The sequence below is a fragment of the Copadichromis virginalis genome, linkage group LG2 (genome assembly GCF_057382275.1).
Source record: "Copadichromis virginalis isolate Kocher_CV1m ecotype Utaka linkage group LG2, C_Virginalis_male_GT1.1, whole genome shotgun sequence".
Taxonomy (NCBI): Eukaryota; Metazoa; Chordata; class Actinopteri; order Cichliformes; family Cichlidae; genus Copadichromis; species Copadichromis virginalis.
Window position 1 is genome coordinate 28606515 of NC_140619.1, and position 19793 is coordinate 28626307.

The 19793-nt window shown below is 42.9% G+C and overlaps 1 protein-coding gene across 4 annotated transcripts; it reads left to right on the forward strand.

The window, feature by feature from the left end:
- The first annotated feature begins 3037 nt into the window (after window positions 1-3037).
- On the forward strand, window positions 3038-7197 carry LOC146717528 (uncharacterized). Of its 4 annotated transcripts, XM_085477494.1 has the most exons (14): window positions 3038-3254; window positions 3362-3700; window positions 3855-3983; window positions 4079-4246; window positions 4364-4434; window positions 4508-4754; window positions 4846-4929; window positions 5021-5359; window positions 5504-5632; window positions 5728-5892; window positions 6251-6294; window positions 6398-6500; window positions 6576-6606; window positions 6683-7197. In XM_085477494.1, the coding sequence occupies exons 1-14, from the start codon at window positions 3191-3193 to the stop codon at window positions 6738-6740; spliced, it is 1971 nt and encodes a 656-aa protein (XP_085333620.1). In that variant the 5' UTR covers window positions 3038-3190; the 3' UTR covers window positions 6741-7197. The 4 variants fall into 4 exon arrangements, with proteins under 4 accessions (XP_085333620.1, XP_085333630.1, XP_085333639.1 ...); XM_085477504.1 differs by lacking the exon at window positions 4846-4929 and having other exon boundaries at window positions 3039-3254; XM_085477513.1 differs by lacking the exon at window positions 4846-4929 and having other exon boundaries at window positions 3039-3254; window positions 5045-5359.
- Window positions 7198-19793: the final 12596 nt, after the last annotated feature.

Sequence of the window (19793 nt, forward strand, 5' to 3'; positions counted from 1 at the left end):
GCTGCCCAACTTTCATTATCCACAAATAACAAAATGTGAATATTGATTAAACCCACCTTTGGGCATAATAAATATTTAACACGCCTTTTTTAGATGGAAGATGGTCTAGCTGAGACAAAATGTTTTCCCAGCACTTTGTGGGCATCAGTAAAGTCAACACCTGCCCTCTATTCCTGCAGGAGAAACAGTGGTTGTGTTTTTCACTGTAGTAAAGGAGCAAGGCAGCTCAAAATATAGTTGAAGCAAGATTTTTCAGATGTGGCTGAACTAGGTATTATTTTCATATTTATGAATGAAACATAGTATGTGGTATTTACACACGCTGACCACTTTATTAGGTAACACAAATATCAGTTTAATCAATCACATGGCAGCAGCTCAGTGCATTTAGGCATGAAGACACTGTTGAGACGACCTTTTGAAGTTGAAACTGAGAGCGAGCATCAGAATGGGGAAGGAAGGTGAATACGTGAATTTCAACCTGGCATGGTTGCTGGTGGTCTGAGCAATTCAGAAAGTGACGATCTGCTGGGATTTTCCCCACACAACTATCTGTAGGGTTTACCGAGAAAAATGATATAGGTTTAACAGTTAAATTGATAACAGGTTACAACGTTAAAGCCACTGAGACTGGGTCATCCTTTTTTGTCTCCTAGTTACAGAGTTAATATTGGGGGATTTTATTACCTGTTTGTTCTAAATGAATTCTGAAATAGTTCATATAAAATGTGTTTTTCCTGATCTCTCAATTCTAAACAGAAGTAATACTTGTCTCAAAGAATTCATCTCAGCAAACATTTTCCTTTGAAGAACAAAGATGTGCAGATTTTTTTTTTTTGCTGCTAAGATATTTGTTGACTTTATTTATTTGAAGAGAAACCTTTTGACCCCCACTAATCAGTATGAAAGAAAATATACCATGTTCAGAATAGGGGCCGCCATTCTCAGACTAAAATAAAATGTGAAAACGTGTTGTTTGTGTCTGAGCACTAATGCTGTTCACATAAATGAATGATAAATCCATTGTTTTGCTGTTATTTGATGGCAGAAAATGCACTTGTATGGCTTGAAAAAAGGCTGCTGTTATATTAGTAACACAATGCCACCTACTGGATCTAATGCCAAAATATTAATGAACAAAAAATAACCAAGGTCACTGTAATCTTACCAATGTATACTTTGTTGCTGTAGTTTTTTAACACAAGGGCTTCACTGTTTTACAACATACTAGTCTGTAATCAAATGTCTCTTTAATAACAATATCTCAGAGCAACATTTTTGCTTGCTCTGAGATATTGACTGTAAAAACCATTACACAGATTTTCACGTCAATTCATTAAAAGAAAGTTGCTTCTCTTTTGCTTTTAGTTCCTCTCTCTATAAACCCCCCCAGTGGTAATATAAGCTAAATAGAAGAAATTAAGAGTGAAAGTAACTGTTTCCGATCCCCTGGAAAACAAAAAAAAGTTTTCAGTGAGGTCACAAGAAGACGACACAAGCGGCACCAAGGTTACACTGTCACACTTTGTTTCACCCTGTTTCTCATAAATGTTAACTGTACGAGGGCAGCCTGATAGGTGAGTAGCTGGGTTCTGTACTACGTGGGTAGAAGCCCTTGTAGCAGTGAGCGTCTGGTTTCCAGCTAACCACATTGTTTCACTGCTCTTTCCATGAATTCCATTTTATGTCTCTTTCCATTTTATCTTTTAAAAAAAAACAAGCGAAAAAAATTTGTTAAGAATAGTTTATCAGAAATCCTTCTAGTTTGGAATTTCACGCAGAGATAAACGCGAAATGTGATGGTACAAACAATACTGTGCAAAGGTCTTGAGCCACCCCTTATTCTTTTATATTTTGTTTCAAAGGCCAGACTGTCTTCCTCATCCGCCATGCAAAACCATCATGTTATTGTCTGACTGACAACAGTTTGATTTTTCAGCATGAAAATGATCTCAAACACATCGCCAATACCAAAGCTTAGACAAAAACACTCATTTGAAACTGTCAGTCATGGATTGGCCTCCACAGAGGCCGCACATCAGCATTATTGAAGCAGCGTGGGATCATTTTGACAGAATAAGGCAGCAAAAATCCAAAGATGAGCTTTGATTGTCCTTTAAAAAGTCAGGAGAAGCATTCCTGAAGACTACTTAAAGAAATTAGCAGAAAGCTGACTGTGTTGAAGAATAAATATTGACCTTCAAGTTTTTTTTAAAAAATATACTGTTTTGCCTTATATGCTGCATTTCATTATATTAAAAAAAACAACAACTGATGCACAAATTACCAATGTCCCAAATAAATTATTAAGACATAAGATATGCTAATACAGTAATGTTTAAGATGTTTGCACATTACTGTATAGTACTGTATAATTAATGATTATTTTAATTAATTTCGTTTGCTCACTCACTTAAGGTACTGCATGTACAAAAAAAAGTTTGCCTTTCAATCCTCTAAAGAAACATGATAAAAAAAAAAAAATCTACTAGCTTTTTTAAAAAATGGCAGAAAACCGCATGTGTCTTGGGTTCTTATCAGAGAGGAAGTTCTTTGCTGGGTTACTAAACAGCCACCATGCCCAAACGTTTACTCAGCACTCAAAGAAACCAGTTCAATGGCCTTTGGTTAAACCAGTCTCTCCTTCTTTTTACATTAAAAAAATGTATTTAATGCGTTAAATTTGAGGACACAATAAATATTTGATTTCAGTGGACCAAAGTGCATTGTATCTCTTTAAATGCCTTGTGCTGATGAGTAAATAGCATGTTTTGAAGTTACTTTGAATATTTCCTGCTGGAATAAATTATTAGTAACAATTTAAAGCATTAGTCTCCGAGATGCAGGGAGGATATTTTGAATAGTTAATGCTCTATCCCTACCACTGCTACAGAAGCTGGGAACCAACACTGGGAATGAATTCGTCATTTTGATAACCTTGATTCTGTGTCTGTCTAATCATCAAAAAGGAAACAGTTTGCCCCTTCTAGTAAAAGGAACCAAAACCACAAAAAAGGAAACAGCTCCTTTCTACATTCCTCTTCTACCAGCAGAAGTTGTTTGTGTGTGCTTATCAAGGAAGCATCATGTGATCTGGAAATATTTGAGAGCTGAAACCACCCTGGGTTTCGTTTAGTGGTGTTTAGCAGGTCAACCAATCTGTCCTTTGATTTAGAGAGAAGAAGGTAAAATGATTATTTTGGCCAGCAAACACCTTGCTGTGTATTGCAACCTTCTCTTTTGTTTTCTTGCAGGTAAGACAGCCATGCATATGATTTGCATTTGATTTAGCTGTGCAGTGACTAATTAATGTATTTTTTCCATTTAAAAAATGTAAAAAAAAATCTCAATGCCTTTTCAGGTTTCGTGTCTGCAGAAACTGTAACAGTCACGGTGGGAACAGATGCTATTTTAAAATGCAGCTATGATGCAAAGTATTACGGCAGGCTTTCTGCATGCTGGGGCAAGGGAACCATACCTAACAGCGGCTGTGCCAACGAGGTGCTAAAGACAGATGGGACGTCAGTGATCAGCAGGTTGTCAGAACGTTACCTGCTCATGGGCAATCTTGGCCAGGGTGATGTGTCTCTGACCATCAGGCACGCCGAGGAGCAGGACTCTGGCGTGTACGGCTGTCGTGTGGAAATACCAGGCTGGTTCAATGACCAGAAACATCACGTGACTCTGAAAGTGAATGCAGGTGAGGCAAAGACAAATTTAATAAAATAAGCAGCATGTTTAGTTAAAAATCTTTTTTTTTTGGGTAGTTTCAGTTTTTGTCTGGTAACTGATTAGTCATCTCATTATTTCAGCATTGTATAAGCTCATATTTAGTTTTTTCCCTTACCTTTTAGTTCCACCGAATCCACTGAGAATCGAGGCAAGAGAGGTGAAGGAAAGGACCGTCACTATTCGCTGGAGTCCTGTGTTCGACGGCGGCCGTCCCATTACAGCTTACAGGGTTGATATAAAAAACAAACAGAGTAAGCACAAGAAAACCGACCCAGTATCCATGACAGATTTTGAGATATTTCAAAAGTTATTTTAAAGTCAGAATCTATGGATTTGTGCTGCACAGCACCCTGGGAAACAAAAAAAACCACCGAGCTGCACGATCCTTCACTGACTCACGTGACTTTGGTGGATTTGAGTCCATCCAAGACCTACAACCTTCGCGTGTTCGCCATCAACAGCGTTGGGATGAGTGAAACCAGCAACGTTCTCACTATCACTGCAAAAGAAGCAGGTTTGTTTCAGCATCATTTATGTGTTAGTATTTTTATGATAAATATAATGATCTAGAATGTAAAAACAAATTCACATTTTTGGTGGTTGCTCCCTTTAAAATTTGTTTTCCCTGCAGCACCAGAGGGCCCGCCCCTGGATATGCAGCTTGTGGCCCTCAGTTCCAGCAGCATCAAAGTAACCTGGAAGGTAAAGTCACAGTTCAGCACTGTTTCCGGGCTTGTGACTGGACATAGTAGACTAACTCTTTTCTCTCGACTAGCCTCCGAGGACTGAGCTGAGAAACGGCGTTCTGCGGGGTTACAACATTAACTACAGAGAGTATGACCCCGTGGCCAAACAGTTTAAACGGTGGCAGTATTTAACTGTGGCGGCCACGCGTGAACAAGAGACCGTCACTCTTGTTAACCTGAAGCCTTCTACCATGTACGGCGTGCTCATACAGGCCAAAACAATCGCCGGGGTCGGACCAGCTTCAAATGCACCTCTCTGCTCAACTCTGGATGAGAGTAAGTTTTTAAAAATTACAAAATATGACTAAAAACTATTTTTTGTCATATTTTTTTAATGTCAGTTTGATTTCATGCATTTTATTTAAAGTTCCTAAAACAACAACAACAACAACAACAGTAACTACTTTGCCTTCTTCCACTGCTGCCACAATGCGGCTACATTTTTCCTCGGGTACGTGTTATCGAGCAAGTGTAACTTTTTCCTCAATTATTTTTTGAGAAATGACTTACTGGAATTGCTTCTTCTTTTACTCTACTTCAAGTTTACGCAACTTCTGCAACCTCAGCAACCTCAACAACTTCAGCAACCCCATCGACTTCAGCAACCTCAACAACTTCAGCAACCCCATCGACTTCAGCAACCTCAACAACTTCAACAACCCCATCAACTTCAGCAACCCCATCAACTTCAACAACCCCATCAACTTCAGCAACCCCATCAACTTCAGCAACCTCAACAACTTCAGCAACCCCATCAACTTCAGCAACCCCATCAACTTCAACAACCCCATCAACTTCAGCAACCCCATCACCTTCAACAATCTCAATAACTTTTTATGCCGCCACAGTTTGGGAGCAAAGCACTGCCAGTATCTCAGGAGGTAAAACATTTAAAGGGAACATTTGTTTCCACCCCTGATTTAGTTTCTGAAAATAATGGTTCCCAGACATAACTCTCATACTAAAACCAGAAATCAAACGCTTGAAAAGATAAAAACTTCTTTTACTTGTTAAATATCTTCTAGTGCCCCCGGATCCCCCAGTGATCGAGTTAAAGAAGGTGGACAGCAATTCGTTTTCCCTTTTTTGGAATATTAGTTCCGAAGGTGACAGCCCCATCACCGGGTATTTCCTCGAGTACAAAGCAGTGAATGGTAAAAACTTCACTTTAATACAAGCTCTAAAGCTAAATTTACACTGTTAATCCTCATATCACTCTGTGATATTAAGTTAAATATTTTCCTTTCAGCTTCCTGGGATTACACAAAGAACGCTGTGGACTTTGGAGCCCATGAGACGGAGGCCACAATAATAGAGATGAATCCCTCGACATACAACGTCCGCATGTTTGCCAAGAACAGCCAGGCCACCAGTGCAGCCAGCAATGTCCTCACGATCACCACTGGGGAAGCAGGTGTTATTTTCATTAAAAAATGTATTATTGCTCCTGTAGTTGTGTGTTTGTGCAGTTCATCAGGCAGAACAGGGCTGCTTTTCCCATATGCTGTGGTTCATTAATGAACGGGAAATTGTTTCCTCGTGTCAAGGCAGAAGAAGGGATTTTTGTTCATATTCTATTATCTTGCCCCAAAATTTAAACGAGCGACAATTTTATTATTGCAGTTTATTGTAGTTCCTCCAACATCAGGAAGCTGCTTCACAGTGGGCCTGTTTAGTTGCACTCGTTGTTTCTGCGTGTTAAGCTGTTTTGCCGAACACAACATTTGCTGGACTTCCTCCTAGCTCATTTCCTTTGTGGTTGTGCATTGTAGGTCATGAGAAGGACATACTCATTACCAGCATGATGCCATATACTGTAAGTATTTGGATGCTACCATAGAAAAATCAAACAACTACACATAATGCTAAATAGTTCACTTGATTGAGCAGATCAGCTTTATGGTACTCCTTTCTGCTAGGCAAGCCCTTTGAACAGTCCTAGTCATCACCTGATAGGCATCTTTGTAGCGGTGGGCCTCTTGGTGGTAACAGGCGCCATATTAACCACGTGGCAGCTTCGCCGTAAGTGTGCTTAGCAGCGTTGCTCCTTATAGAAACCCAGCTTCCTCCCCTGAACTGTATGCTCTCTCTTCACAGGACTAAAACAGAAAAAAGGCACCCTGAGCATGTAAGTGTTTGCGGCGCACGCCACGTTCAACTTGAGAAATGATCTGCTTAAAACTGTCACCTTTTCTCATCTGCAGCTGGCTGGGTAATGGAGAAGTACGCTACACAGACTGCGAGTCACTACACGAGCTGTAAAACACAGAGTTAATTTGGGCTGTGGAAGGATCGTAGAACTAACCAAGACAAAAAGTACTTTTAAATTTCACATTTGCAAAAAAAAAAAAAAAGATGTATATTTTTGTCTGTCACAGAGGAAAGATGACTAATCTGCTAAAACGTCACCGACATGTCGGGCTGATTACGACTAACCAAAAGAAAACACTCATTAAATAAGCTTACAAAAAGGGGGACTCTGGTTTTTATAAAGCAGCTTCTGTTTGTGTGTGTGGTTGCGTTTCTACAGTCATCATCGAATCATCAGTTTTTTTGTTTGTTAGTTTTAGTTTTGCATGTAATGGGAACGCACGACAGCTCTGCTATTGTTTTTGTGAAACTTTTACAGTGTTTGTCCTTCTGCATGTATTTTATTTCACGGTGTAAACCACAGTGTGTTTATTTAACAATCACAGAATAAATTAACACTTAGCCACAAGCTGTGCTGAATGCATTTGTTTAAAGTGTGCTCTATAAATCATCAGTTAAAACCACAAATGCGTGCAATCACAACTTTTTTTTTTAAATAAAAAAAAAACCTGCTGGACTTAAAAGTGAATTGTAATGGCTGCTTTTGCTTAAATCTCTTCAGTGAAAAAAAAACTCCCCACAAATTAATTAAAAGTTACATTTTACCACTTTATATAATTATAAATGAAATGTTAGAGCTGCTTCTTTATTGAAATCATTCAAAACTCAACAACCATCTCTAACCACCAGAGGGCACCAGAGTTTCACTGGTAAGCTGATGTACCGCTCTCACTGAGCTCTCACGTCGCCATCAGCAGAGCCGTCCTCAGCGGCTGGCGCTGCAGCCAGCTGGATTTCCACCCATCTGTCCTGTAAATCTCTTAATAGTCCTAATTAAGGAGAAGAGGAAGAGGAGGAGATCTGATACCTCCGTGGAGCTTTGAGGCAGCTGCCTGAGAGGGAGTCTCAGACTAATGGGGGATCACAAGGGGGGATACCTAAGCCATGTGTCTCAGCGGGGACCACATGGCACAGTAGTGATCAATGTTTGTGTGTGCACGCATGGATGTTTTTTTTTTTAAATTTTTTTAAACGACTTCCACTTCCTGTTTCTGCTTGTTTATATCTCTTTAAAATGTCCTACGACTAAACCACAGATGGAAGAATTGTTGTTTTTAACTTCACAAACTGACTTCCTGAGAAATGGACTAATTCTCTACAGTGGTGTAAATATTGCTTGATTATTGCTTTTCTGTGGTAACCCATCACAAACTCAGAGCTGCTGACGCACAAAGTCACAGTATACTTTGTGACCCTGGCCTGTAAACAAAGCTCCACCACATCCCTCCTTTCTGGACTTCCTCTCGTCTCGGGACCCCTCACTTCTGCTGCCGTTTTTCCACTTTCCTCTGCCTCTTCAATCTGGCTTCGCTTACACAAATATCGGCGCCCGTTCCTGTCCTGGTGCTTTCCTCCAAACTTCCGCATCCTTTTCTTCTTTCATCCATCTTACTCTCTGTTCTCAAGTCCCTCTGATTAAACTGTGTGGCACTTACACAAACAGACGAAAACAGGCAAGGAAGGTTGTAGGAAACGCTGGTTCGATGACTTTGATGAGGTCCCTTTGATTGGCCACACAGCCAAAAACCAATTTACCTCCCAGCCACCTCCACCCACAGCTTCATTGGTTCTTGCTGGACCATGCCTGCCGCCGGAAACCCACACAAAGCGAGAAAGCAGTAGTCAATATACAAAGAACGAGGGGTTGAGACACCAAAGGGACAGCTGATCTCGATGATCAATTTAGTGTACAGTATATGCGTCATCGTCCCAACAGTTTTTACTTCTGGTCCTCTTTAAACATCTGGGATCAAACATGCATTAAGGTAACACCAGAAAACTCCTTATGAAGGCCGTGCAGAGCTGTGTCAGCTGTGCCTGCTAAAGGCTTCACTGTAAAATTTGCAGGTGGGAGCTTGAAGACTGAGGATGTATGGTTATAATAATGGCACTAGCAGTGGGGACAGAGTTAGCACTGTAATAAATCATGCACTATGGTTCTGGCCACATCAAGGCCTCAACATTCAGGAAGTGGGGACGCTGAACGGTACCACATACACCAAAGGCTCAGCTCCACAGGAGGGGCTGATCTCCAGGCCCCGTTGCCCCGGAACGGATGCACGGCCCTGGGGCCAAGGAGCTGCCAGATGTTGGCCCTTATGGAGAGGCTTATGAACTTGAGAATAACAGAGCAGATGAGAGTATTGAACAGAGCACAAATGAAAGGGCCAGAGAGTTAAGTTGGAACAAAAAAGAGAAGGCAAGTCACAGAGGCAGCCTGTGAAAGCATGCAGGGGTATGGCCTATTTGCTGATGAAAGAAGCACTAATTGATTCAAGTCTTTATTCAAACCCCCTGCAAACTACAGCACAGGGAACTTTTCATCTTCTTAGAGCTGCAGCATGGCTGTCATTGTGGAAATGAAAACAGTCCAACGCAGCGATGCTAAAATCAGAACCAAAAGTTCTGCGTGAACTGGACTGATGGCAAACTTGTGTTGGTTGTTAGGGTGTAAAAAAACAAAAGAAATCACCTCATTTATGAAGCAAGAGCGATCTGAGGGCACATTTGTGTTCAAGATGATGTGATCTGATTAGCCGACCTTAACCACACAGAAGTCAGCGCACATGTTTGAAGGTCAGACATAGTAGTTGCCATGGAGATATCACAAAGTAAACCATGTGCAATGTTGTACTCCACAGTCATTTCCAGGAAGGACCCATCAGTTCATCTGGGTTTGTGTGTGTTGGTTTCTGCGTACTTTTCCTTGCGAGGCTCTCAGTGTGTGTACAGCGTTACAATATTCATCTGTTAAAGATTTGATTAGCGTTGATTCACACTCAGACTATTCAAACTTCAAAAATGTGCACAATGCAACTTTGTAAAATCCCTGAACTCTGTGATACATGTATGTAAACTAAGCACACTGTAAATATTCATTATAGCATGCTATTACTGAGCAGATCTTGAGTAAGTGGTGAATTTCAACCTTCTCGGAGGTCTAAGTTTCCATAGAAACACACTAGACTTTATATTGATGTAGCGAGTTTATAAAATGCTGGAGAAAAAAAATTGCATTTGGCAGCCAGTCATTGAGGACAGAAATAGCTATACTGACATGCTTGTTGCTTCCCTTTGCACACCCATAATCCTTAATGCTTGCAGATATTTCCATAAACGTTTGAACATCCAAAACCATAGCCTGCACGATTCATATCACACGTCACCTCTCATTCAGACAGCATTAAGTGTCAGAGCTTTGAACAGAGGCATGGCTCTTAATCTGTTTAAATTTGCTTCCATCTCCACGCTAACACCACTGACTTTTGCTTTTTCATACACCTGCCCAGAGGCGAGTTCTAGTAAAGAGAGGCGTCAAATTGGAAGACCTCCATCGTCCTGGCAGCTGAACACAGTGGAAGTCTTGGATCTGTTCAGGGGATTGGACCAGCTGAGCTCTGCAATGGAAGACAAGTGGCTGGCGCTGTTGAATGGGAGAAAGAGTGTGGAAGGATGGAAGGAGAGGTGGTAAAGTAGAGGAGGAGGGAGGGAGAGGTAATCACATCAGGGGATTAGTGGCTGTTATTAATGTTGGATAAGGCTCTTTGCTGTCACTCTCTCACTTACATGCACACACAGGCACACACAAATTTATGCCTCTCTCTCTCTCTCTCTCTCTCTCTCTCTCTCTCTCTCTCTCTCTCTCTATCTGTCTATCTATCTATCTCCTTGTCTGTCAGACAGTAATTCAATTACGCAGTTGCCTCTCCTCTCCTCGTCCAACCTCTGGCCGAAGGCAATGCGTTATGATTTTGGTTTATAATATTCTCGCTACCTACTTCACGAGGGAGAAAAATGATCTGCTCCTATGTGCATATGTTTGTGTGTGTGTGTGTGTGTGTGGGAAGGAGTGTTTGTGCGTGCTTGTGCTGGCATGCCACCCCTTGAAAGATGGCCATTCAGTGGTGAACAAACAAGACATTTGTCTAAAGTCTTGCATCACCTCAGGGAAGACTGTGGAAATGTGCTTTGCCAGGTTATCTTTTACTGTTATTTTCAGCCTCTCTGTGATTCACAAGATCCAAACTCCGTGGCGTGATTCGTGGGGAAAAAAAATTTGACACATGTCATTTGTGCTTCATGCCATAATTAGGTTTTTCTTCACTCCAGTGCCTACACACGCTAATTAACAAAGTACGTCTATAAAAACAACACTTTCTGACATTAGTGGGCATGCGGGGCTGTTAAAGGGGATCATAAGAAAATGGTGTGGATTTATTGGCCTCGGACGCTAAATCCACACAAACATACATGCAAGCAGATAGCCAGACAGTCGGAATGGCTTTCCTGTGAGAAGATATGGGCCCGGGCAAAAGACGCACATTTGCAGACTCTTTCATCAGTGAGAATTTGCCTCAGCCTTGCAGAGAGCCACAAAGACACCAGCATCCCACCGTGAGCTGCAGACACAGCTGCACCGCAGTTTCATCATCTGAATGGAGTTTCACAGCAGTCACAAGGAAACCAAAGTCCCCGAGCTCTATCATATCACCCGAGGACCCCGGAGGCTCAGCAGCATGTCAGAGAAGCTCATAGGCGACACAAATAAGTAAATAGGCAGAATCCACATGCAAAGGAGAAGCACTACAGGGAGGGATGGAGAGAGTTTGAGAGGCAGCCAGCCATTTGGCCGAGCAGATAGAAACAGCAATAACACATATATTCAGGATTATTGGACTTGATCTTTTAAATGCTTTTGTCTTTGCTTCTTCTTTGACAGTCCAACTAAAAAGAGAGCAAGTTGTGCGCAAAACATATTCACAGGTGTTCAGTACAGATGTAGGTACTTAAATAAATTAGTACTTTGTTGCACTTGTCTCCAAATAAGTAAACAACTGTAAAAGTACACGGTTTTCTTAAGTTGGTCCCTACGAACAGAGGGATCTGAAGGCCCTGTGGGGATACACACACATATCCCCAGACATATACACACACCAATCTATCTGTCTGTCAGCTCTGTGCTCATAATCACATCCTATCCCCTCGTGTTCCCATACACACAACCCCCCGCCTCGCTTCAATGTGGAGGGAAAGAAATGAGAGATCCCTCCAAATGCTCTCTAAGATTAAGGCTTTGTGTTTTACATGTGTTATCGTTGCTTCCCTTCGTTATCCCCCTACTTTTGTCTCAGCCTCCTCCTCCAATTAGAATCTTGTCCCTTTCATTCCTCCGTTTGCCTTTCTTCCAACCTGTGAGAGCGAGCAGACGAAGAGCAAGGAGAGGGAGGAAGAGGAGAAGAAGAGGAAGAAGAAGGAGAAGAAGAAGGAACGAACGGGTGGAGGAAAGATGAAAAGCGCGCCACACGGAGCGAGTGGCGGAGCGTTGTGGAATGCGGTGTCTGAGGGGAGGATGAAGGCGCTTGTCACGTCTCATCGCACAAACGTACGCACACGCACACATATGCAGGCACACACAACCTGGCTGTGGTGCAGCGGAGACGCGCAGCCCCGCTGAGCCGAGCTTTGAAAAGAAGAAAGTGCAAAGGGAATGAAAAAGAAGAAAGAAGAACAAGCAAGAAGAAGCCACCGTGTTGGATGTTTCATTTTGACCCATATTTGTCCTGACGCATAAATCAAACAGGCGCTGAGGAGCCCGGCGCATCTGTCACGACAGGGCGTTGGAGAAAATATCTAAGCTGATCCACCCGAATGCACATACCACCGGTGGCATGAACCACAATTCGGAACTGCAAATAATGAGAACAATAGAATGTATATATACAATGTTAAGGCGCGTAAGTCTTGATGCCAGCATTTTTTTTTCATGAATGTGTACTGCTCTAACAAGCATAAAATCATTTCCTCATGCTCCCCTGCTCCCCCCCCATTGCCCCCCTTCCCTTCCCCTCTTTGCCTCCAGCCAAGATCGGTGCTGTCTGTCCCCTGGCCCACAGTTTGGCCTCCTTGGCTGTTTATGTGCGAGGTGAGGACAGCCTGGCACAGTGCCTCTGTGTGCGGTCAGGCTGTGTTTACATCTGTCTGGCCCTGGAGCCTGGAGACTGGAATCTGGAGCTGTGCGCCGGTGCATCCTGGACATCACCCAGAAGACTTTAGCAGGACCTGAGGACTGAGTCTCAGTCAGGTTGAGACGGTGCACCACCGCCCGATGAATGGCCCACAGTCTCAAAGAGCCACCCATGTCTCTTTGCATAACTGACCCCTTTTCCTGCTTTGCACCTATATCATCTTCTGCTTTTTGTTGTTTATTGCCTGCAACCATCGACCTGCTTCACACTCTCCCCAGACTTCCCAGTATCTTTGAAAGTAACACAAGAAGCAGAAAACTGCAGACTATTTTGCTCTGATTGAATGTCTATATATTAGTACTCAGGATTTCTGTGTCTGAGATATGTTTAACATGCACTAATCCGCTCGAAGCGGCAAAGAAGGGAGAGATGTGAATAGCACCAATTGCGGTACATGAACAGAGTGATCTGCCTTTTGTTTTTGATAGCTGATGAATATGCATGTGGCCCCGGGAGTGACTGAGTTTGGGGTGGGGTGGGGGCTCAGAGGAGCATGTTAAACAATAGAATTACATCTCTGACATGCATCCACCACGAGGCTGGGATTAAGCACAGTGCAGAAGAGGAGAAAAAAGAAAACAGAAAAGAAGGAAGAAGGGAGAGAAGGAGAAGGATGGAGATGGAGGGTGAAGCGATAAAAAAACGAATCCGCTGCTTATCTATTGAAGAAATGGAGGCCTCGGGGAGAAGAGGGGAGGGAGGAGATGGGGAGGGAGGCAGTGGTGGTAAAGAGAGGGGAGAAACGGGAAGAGGAGGGGATGGCGGGGAGCGGGTCGTCAATCCGATGTATTTAATTTCTTTTTCTGTTAGTGAATCATCAAGGGGATGATCCAACAGTGGATCAAAAGAACAAGCAGGGGAACGGGAAAAAAGCAGATTAATGCGACAGAACAAAGGAGCAGTCTCTCCAAGACGATCACAACTCCTCTTTCTCTATCCTCCACTTCTTCTCTGCTTGTTCTCATCTTTCTATACTTTCTATATTTTCTGTGTTTCCTTCCCTCACAACTTTTATAAATGCTGTGAAGACAAACAAAACCTGAGAGCATCCGCAGAAGTTTATCGCATCATAAGAGAGTGCTTGACACTGGATATTTCTGGGCCTTGTGGCATCTCCAAAATCCCCTTGAGTGGCAAAATGTGGAGCATCTGATTCATCTTTATGCGCTTCATCTGTGCAGCTTCCCGTGAGGCTGCGAGCAGACCACTTGTTTAGTCTGAGCGGCCCTGGCTGGCCGAAACTTGAACGCGTTTGTGAAAAACCTACAGATCTGAGTGGTGGACGTCCAGCGAGCGTGTCCCTTTTTATTTTGAATCACCGGGTTTGTTCATACAATGTTTTCATTTAATGTAATGCCTTAATCTGGACGGTTATATACTAGTATAGCCATAGCATAGTTCCCCTCGAGTGACCATGGTTTGTGGCGTTGTCTGAAGTGTTTTCATGCAGTACTGTTGTTGGCTCAGAGCTGCGTCTTCTGTCTTTGTGTCAGTGAGACTACAGCAGTATGGGGCCATATCTCAAAAGTGTCAACAATGTAGTGTGAATATTCAGCTCAGGGGGGATTTGGATCTCAACACTTTGTCTGTGTCTGTGCGCGTTAGTGTGTAGGAAAGGTGGATGAGGGTTTTGCCAGGTCAGGCTTGAATGGCACTTCAAAAGACAAATGGGCTGCTGAGATGGTGCAATGGTGTCCAGTTAAAACAAATATGAGAGGCCCCAGTGGTGCCATTATTAATCCCATTTTACATTTCACTGCATCCCCTTGTTCCAGCCCTCCATAACACTCTTTCTTTTTTCCTTCTCACTTTCTCTCCTTCTCTCTGTCACCTTTTCTGTGATTCGGCCCGAACTGCTGCAACTCCTACTCAGTTCACCATAAATCCTCTTCATACCTGCCTGTCTTCTCCAGATGGCAGGTAGGGAGAGAGTATGAGTGTGTGTGTGTGTGTGTGTGTGTGTGTGGGAGCCTGGTCTTATTCCACACTGTACCCAACCCCCTGACTTTCTCTCCCCGTGATAAACTAGAATAAACTGAAGTCTGAAAAAGTCAAGCGGTGTCCAGCCAAGCTCACGGATGGTTGACAGTCAATATTGACCCTGGGCTCAGTGTCTCTCTGTGCACGCTCCCCACCCCTCCATGTCACCTTGACTTGCTCACACACAGATAGGACCAAGTTGCCGGCAGAGGCTTGACACAGCTGCTGACCCTTGTCTGGGTATTTTCTCATCCTCCTGCTGGTTAAGAACAGCCTAAGGGAGGGTGTGAATCTCTTCCCGGGTCTGCGAGACAGCACTGAGTGATGTATGGGAGCGAGATATTGTCACTGATGCTTAAGTTTGAAGGTGCATCGTTAACTGCTCTTTGCCAAACAGCTACAACAAACCCTCATGCCTGTGTACCGTATTAAAACCCAGCTTCGCTTCTGAGAGTTTGCGTGTCTGGAAAGAACCAGAGAGAAAGTAGAAAAGTATTGCATGTGCATGCTCTGATGTATCAGTGTGCCGCTCTGTACTTGCCTTTGTGTGTCTGTCATCACAAACACCTAACATTGAAGGAGACAGGCTGCCTCCTGACAGTTATTTGCTAGTTTTGGTCTCTCTGTGCTCCGACTAACTTTCTGTCTCTCTTCCTTTCCCCAAATTACCCCTGGAGGACCGAGCGAGGGTAAGCACAACCACTGAGAAAAGGCTCACGTCACACCGCTTGTTACTGTGAGAAGCCTCCCTCTCTGTCTGTTTTCTCTTTTGTTTATCTGCGGCTCGTATGATTCCCTATTTGTCAGCCATCTGGGTTCTATAGAGACTGCATGCATGCTTTTTTTTACGCCGCACACAAAGCCAAGTGAGCAGCAGCGGCAGGCGTTACGTCGCTGGATGAACGAGGTCTACATTCAGGGAAGGTTTTGTCGCAGCTGGGTCAGCTGCTCCGTCAGTGAATTACAGAGAAAATTATAACGTTCCTCTGAAGGTTGTGAAGGGAAGACTACACGTGTGAGCGTGGGAGTTAGATATTACATAAAATGTAAGTTCCATCAATTATCCAGGTCACCGGCTGAGGTGAGATGCCACCAGCTTGAGCATCAAGGTTTCAGCTGCACTGTGTAGGCCTCAAGCAAACTGACACAAGTGATTTATTCATGAAACCCTATCACCAACTCCTTCACTCCCCTCTGAATATGAGCTACCTCTCTGTGATGAAGACTTTCTGACTTGCCTGATTATAATATATCTGAGACTAGTCGGTCATATGATACCTAGATAAGTGGATTCATAGATCCCAAACACTTCACCAAGTAAAATGTGCCTGTAAATGCTAATGCTAATCAATGTTGAAAATGAGAAATGGAATGTTTAAGATGAGCATAGTCCAGCAATGAGTTACATTTGATCTAAAAAATGCACAGTAGTATGTAAGGTGTGTTAGAATAGCACGGTGCAGTGCATAACTACTCAGTACAAATGAGTGTGGATGAGGGATGCTAGCAACATGCTACGGTGCAATCACTTCTAATATGTGTCTTGAGAAAACACACTGCATGTTTTAGAGTAGCTGATTAGTCTAAATTAAATAGCTGAATAATCAGTTAGGAAACTAGTCACTAAAACAGCCCTACCTTCTTCCACCTGTGGGACTGGATGACAATTGTTGCCACAGCAGACATCCGAACAGTAGGATTCAAGAGCCTGAAAGGAGTAAGTGCAGTTCTTTCACTCTTTATAAACTTTCAGAAAGCAAATAGTTGGAAATACTTGTGCTTTTCATCTTTGTTGGCTGATTACTATTTATTAAGGAGACTGAACCCGAAGTACAAAAACACAGTGCTATGTTTTATAGAAAAGGGGACCCTTACTGTTTTAAATCTTTACACTGATATTCCTATAGATAGATAGATAGATAGATAGATAGATCTATGCTTGGCTACCAGCAGCAACTCCAGGTGTAAAAAGCATCTGTGATTAAGGTGTGTGTTCATGCATGCCTTACACCTTAATCACAGACGTTTTTGGTTTTCATCAAAGCCCCTAATTTTCACAATTCACATCTTATAAACCTGCCCCCCGCTTCAGTTTCTCACAGCACACCTGCACTCAATATGAATCCCCCGAACTCCCCACCATATTGCACACCACACATGCAGGATCTGCTCGTGTGCTCTTAAGTGGCCCACAGCCTCGCCATCACTCTGTGTCTTGTGTCCACTGACAAGCATTTCACATGAGCTCCCCTCCCACAGCCCCACACTGTTCTCTTTCATTCAACCTGGAGTTTCATTGCAACAGGATATCCTGAACACTTTACGTTTCCTTCAGTTGTGCTGCAGATGTGCTCGACTGGCACAAAGCGAAAGAGAAAGAGAGGCAGGGCTCGCGCCGCTGTCGGTTGGCCAATAAGAGCACGGCCAGCTACCAGTTCACATTCATGTGTTTCTTCTTTTCTCTTCATGTTAACCCACGTTTGTTCACTTCCACTCCGCTGCATCCCCAAGGTGACGGCTGGCTTCTGCTACCATGGCTCATGCCTAAAGGCAACAGGGCGAATGGGCCTGCTGTCCTTAGAGGTTTGTGACCAGAGGCCATCTGTCCCCATTGATTCTGCCTATGTCTCAACGGCATGTTTCTTTGATGAGCTCTGTCTGAATTAGTTAGCATGAGTTACCCTCCACCGTGATCAAAGTTACCTCCAAAGCCGGGTACAAGGAGAGGCACTCTTGGTGTTAACCTCTGGTAACATCCAGATTCTTTTGTTGCCATATTATGAAATCTTAGGAATCCCAATGAAATTCCTATTGCACATATTTGATCGGACTTTAAATTCCAAGGCTACAGAGATAGAATCATGGAGGCAATTCCAGCCCTTTTTCACTTAACTTAAAATATCATTTGTTTACATCCCCTCCAGAAAGTCCCAATGTGCTGGAATGCACAAGGAAAAGCACTCTGAAGCCTCAGTGTGTTTGTAACCCTATAAATAAAGGTGGCAGTGGGGAGTGCGGTTGACCATAATTACACAGGCCCTGTTAAAGCTGGGGCGCACTCTCTGTCTGTCTGCCTCCTGATCCCGTAACCAGCCATAGCCACTCCCATCTATGCACAAACACACACTCACACAAATGCAGAAACACTTTCAGATGGGATGTGGGCCAAAAGTTTTGTTTTTCTACATCTGTCTGGACTTTTAAAACAATGTTGGCAGTATATTACATAATTGGAATATTTAAACAAGCAAAATTTTTCTGGTTTTGTTTCCCCCCCCTTTTCTGTGCGTGTGCTTTTATTTGTTTCGTCTAATTTCTACATCGCGGCTTGATTACAGAAAGTTAGCTTATTGATTTTGCTTTTAAAACATTGGTTGGCAAAACTATGTGAAGCTCACTGAATGTTGATTTTCCAAAACCTTGCCATTGAACAACATTTTCGCCGCACTGCAAAAGCTGCGCTGAGTCCCGATTGGAGTGGCGAGACTGTTTTTAGTTCCTTTTCACTATGTGTATTTTCATCTCTGTGCATGTTCACATGCTAAATCTCCATCTGGCCGCTGTGAAATGAAGTTCACAGCATTGGAGTTGAGATGTAAACACACATTCACACAGTGTTCTCTTTCTTGCTAAGCTGCAGAGACAGACATTTACCAAACTGTGCTGTATGTCGCGTATCTGTACCAGCCAAAAGTGGTTTAATGGTGTGTATGTGCGAATGTGCACCTGCGTGTGTGTTTGTGTGTGTGAAAGCGCCTAAGTGCACACGGGGAGAAACGTGTACGCAGATCAGCCAAGATTTTCTTTCTTACACTTATTTAAGCAGCCAGAATAACGCTGCAAAATTCTATACTCTGTCGCATGGTACAATTTGTTCCAAAGCACTTGCCTTGCTGTACAAAGCACAAACAGGCAGCCAACTATAGCTAGCTCAGTCTATTACTGTCAGCAGGCCAACTGCCAACAAGAAACACATCCAACAGTTTTAATACCTTGTTTTCACAAAAGCAGTTTTTCACTCCAGCTTATAAAAGCCAAATGACAATAACAGTAGCATGTATAAGAAAACCAGCCTGTGTTGTGTAAAGTCTTCTTGAAACTGGTGTTGCAGACGGCCAGTGATCCCGTTCTCCCCACCTTCTCCGTCCTCTTGTGGTTTGGCACGGGAAGTGTGCACTCTGGGCGGGGTAAGACTGGATAACATGGTCAGGGTTACATGTTTTATAGTCATTTATCTGCACTGTTAGAATATGAGCCTTAGTCCAGTTTACAGCTCTTTGAAAAAAAAGTCTATTATTTGTCACACTTGCCTTTCCTTTGAGATTCTCTCACGCTGAACAACTGAGAAAGAGAGAGAACGAGGATGGAGAGAGCAGAAAAGTGTCAGGTTAGTGTGATTACTTTCTCCACATTGCTCTATAGTCCATTTATCTCAGAATTACTCCGGTGCAGAATTGCAATAATGTATTTTAATGCACCTCCACATGAAAAAAAAAAAGTTGACCTGCTGCTGCATGTGTCAGGCTTGAGTATTCATCCCCCCACATTTCTGAGCCTCATGCACCACTGTGCCTTGTAGCATTAAACATTCAGGAGAAACAAATGAAAAGAACTCTTAAAAGCTTTAACCAATAGGCTTTTACAAGCCTACCAGGCTGCATTCGAATAAAAACAAAGACTAAAGTGGTCTAGACAGCAGGAAATCCAGCTTTGAAAGAATACAACTAAAGTTAAATGCTTTCCCTTTGGTGGTGGCAAATGCATTGCAGTGTACCATATATATACTCATTTGGCTTATTGCTTGAAGAAATTGAATTGGTGCCACAGAGATGCAATATTCAGATCTTATGGGGACTGAAGGAGAGTTGCTGGCTGACCATAAAGACAAATGAGCAGAGGACGCAGTGTTTGTGGGGCTTTTGATGAACAGTGATGTATC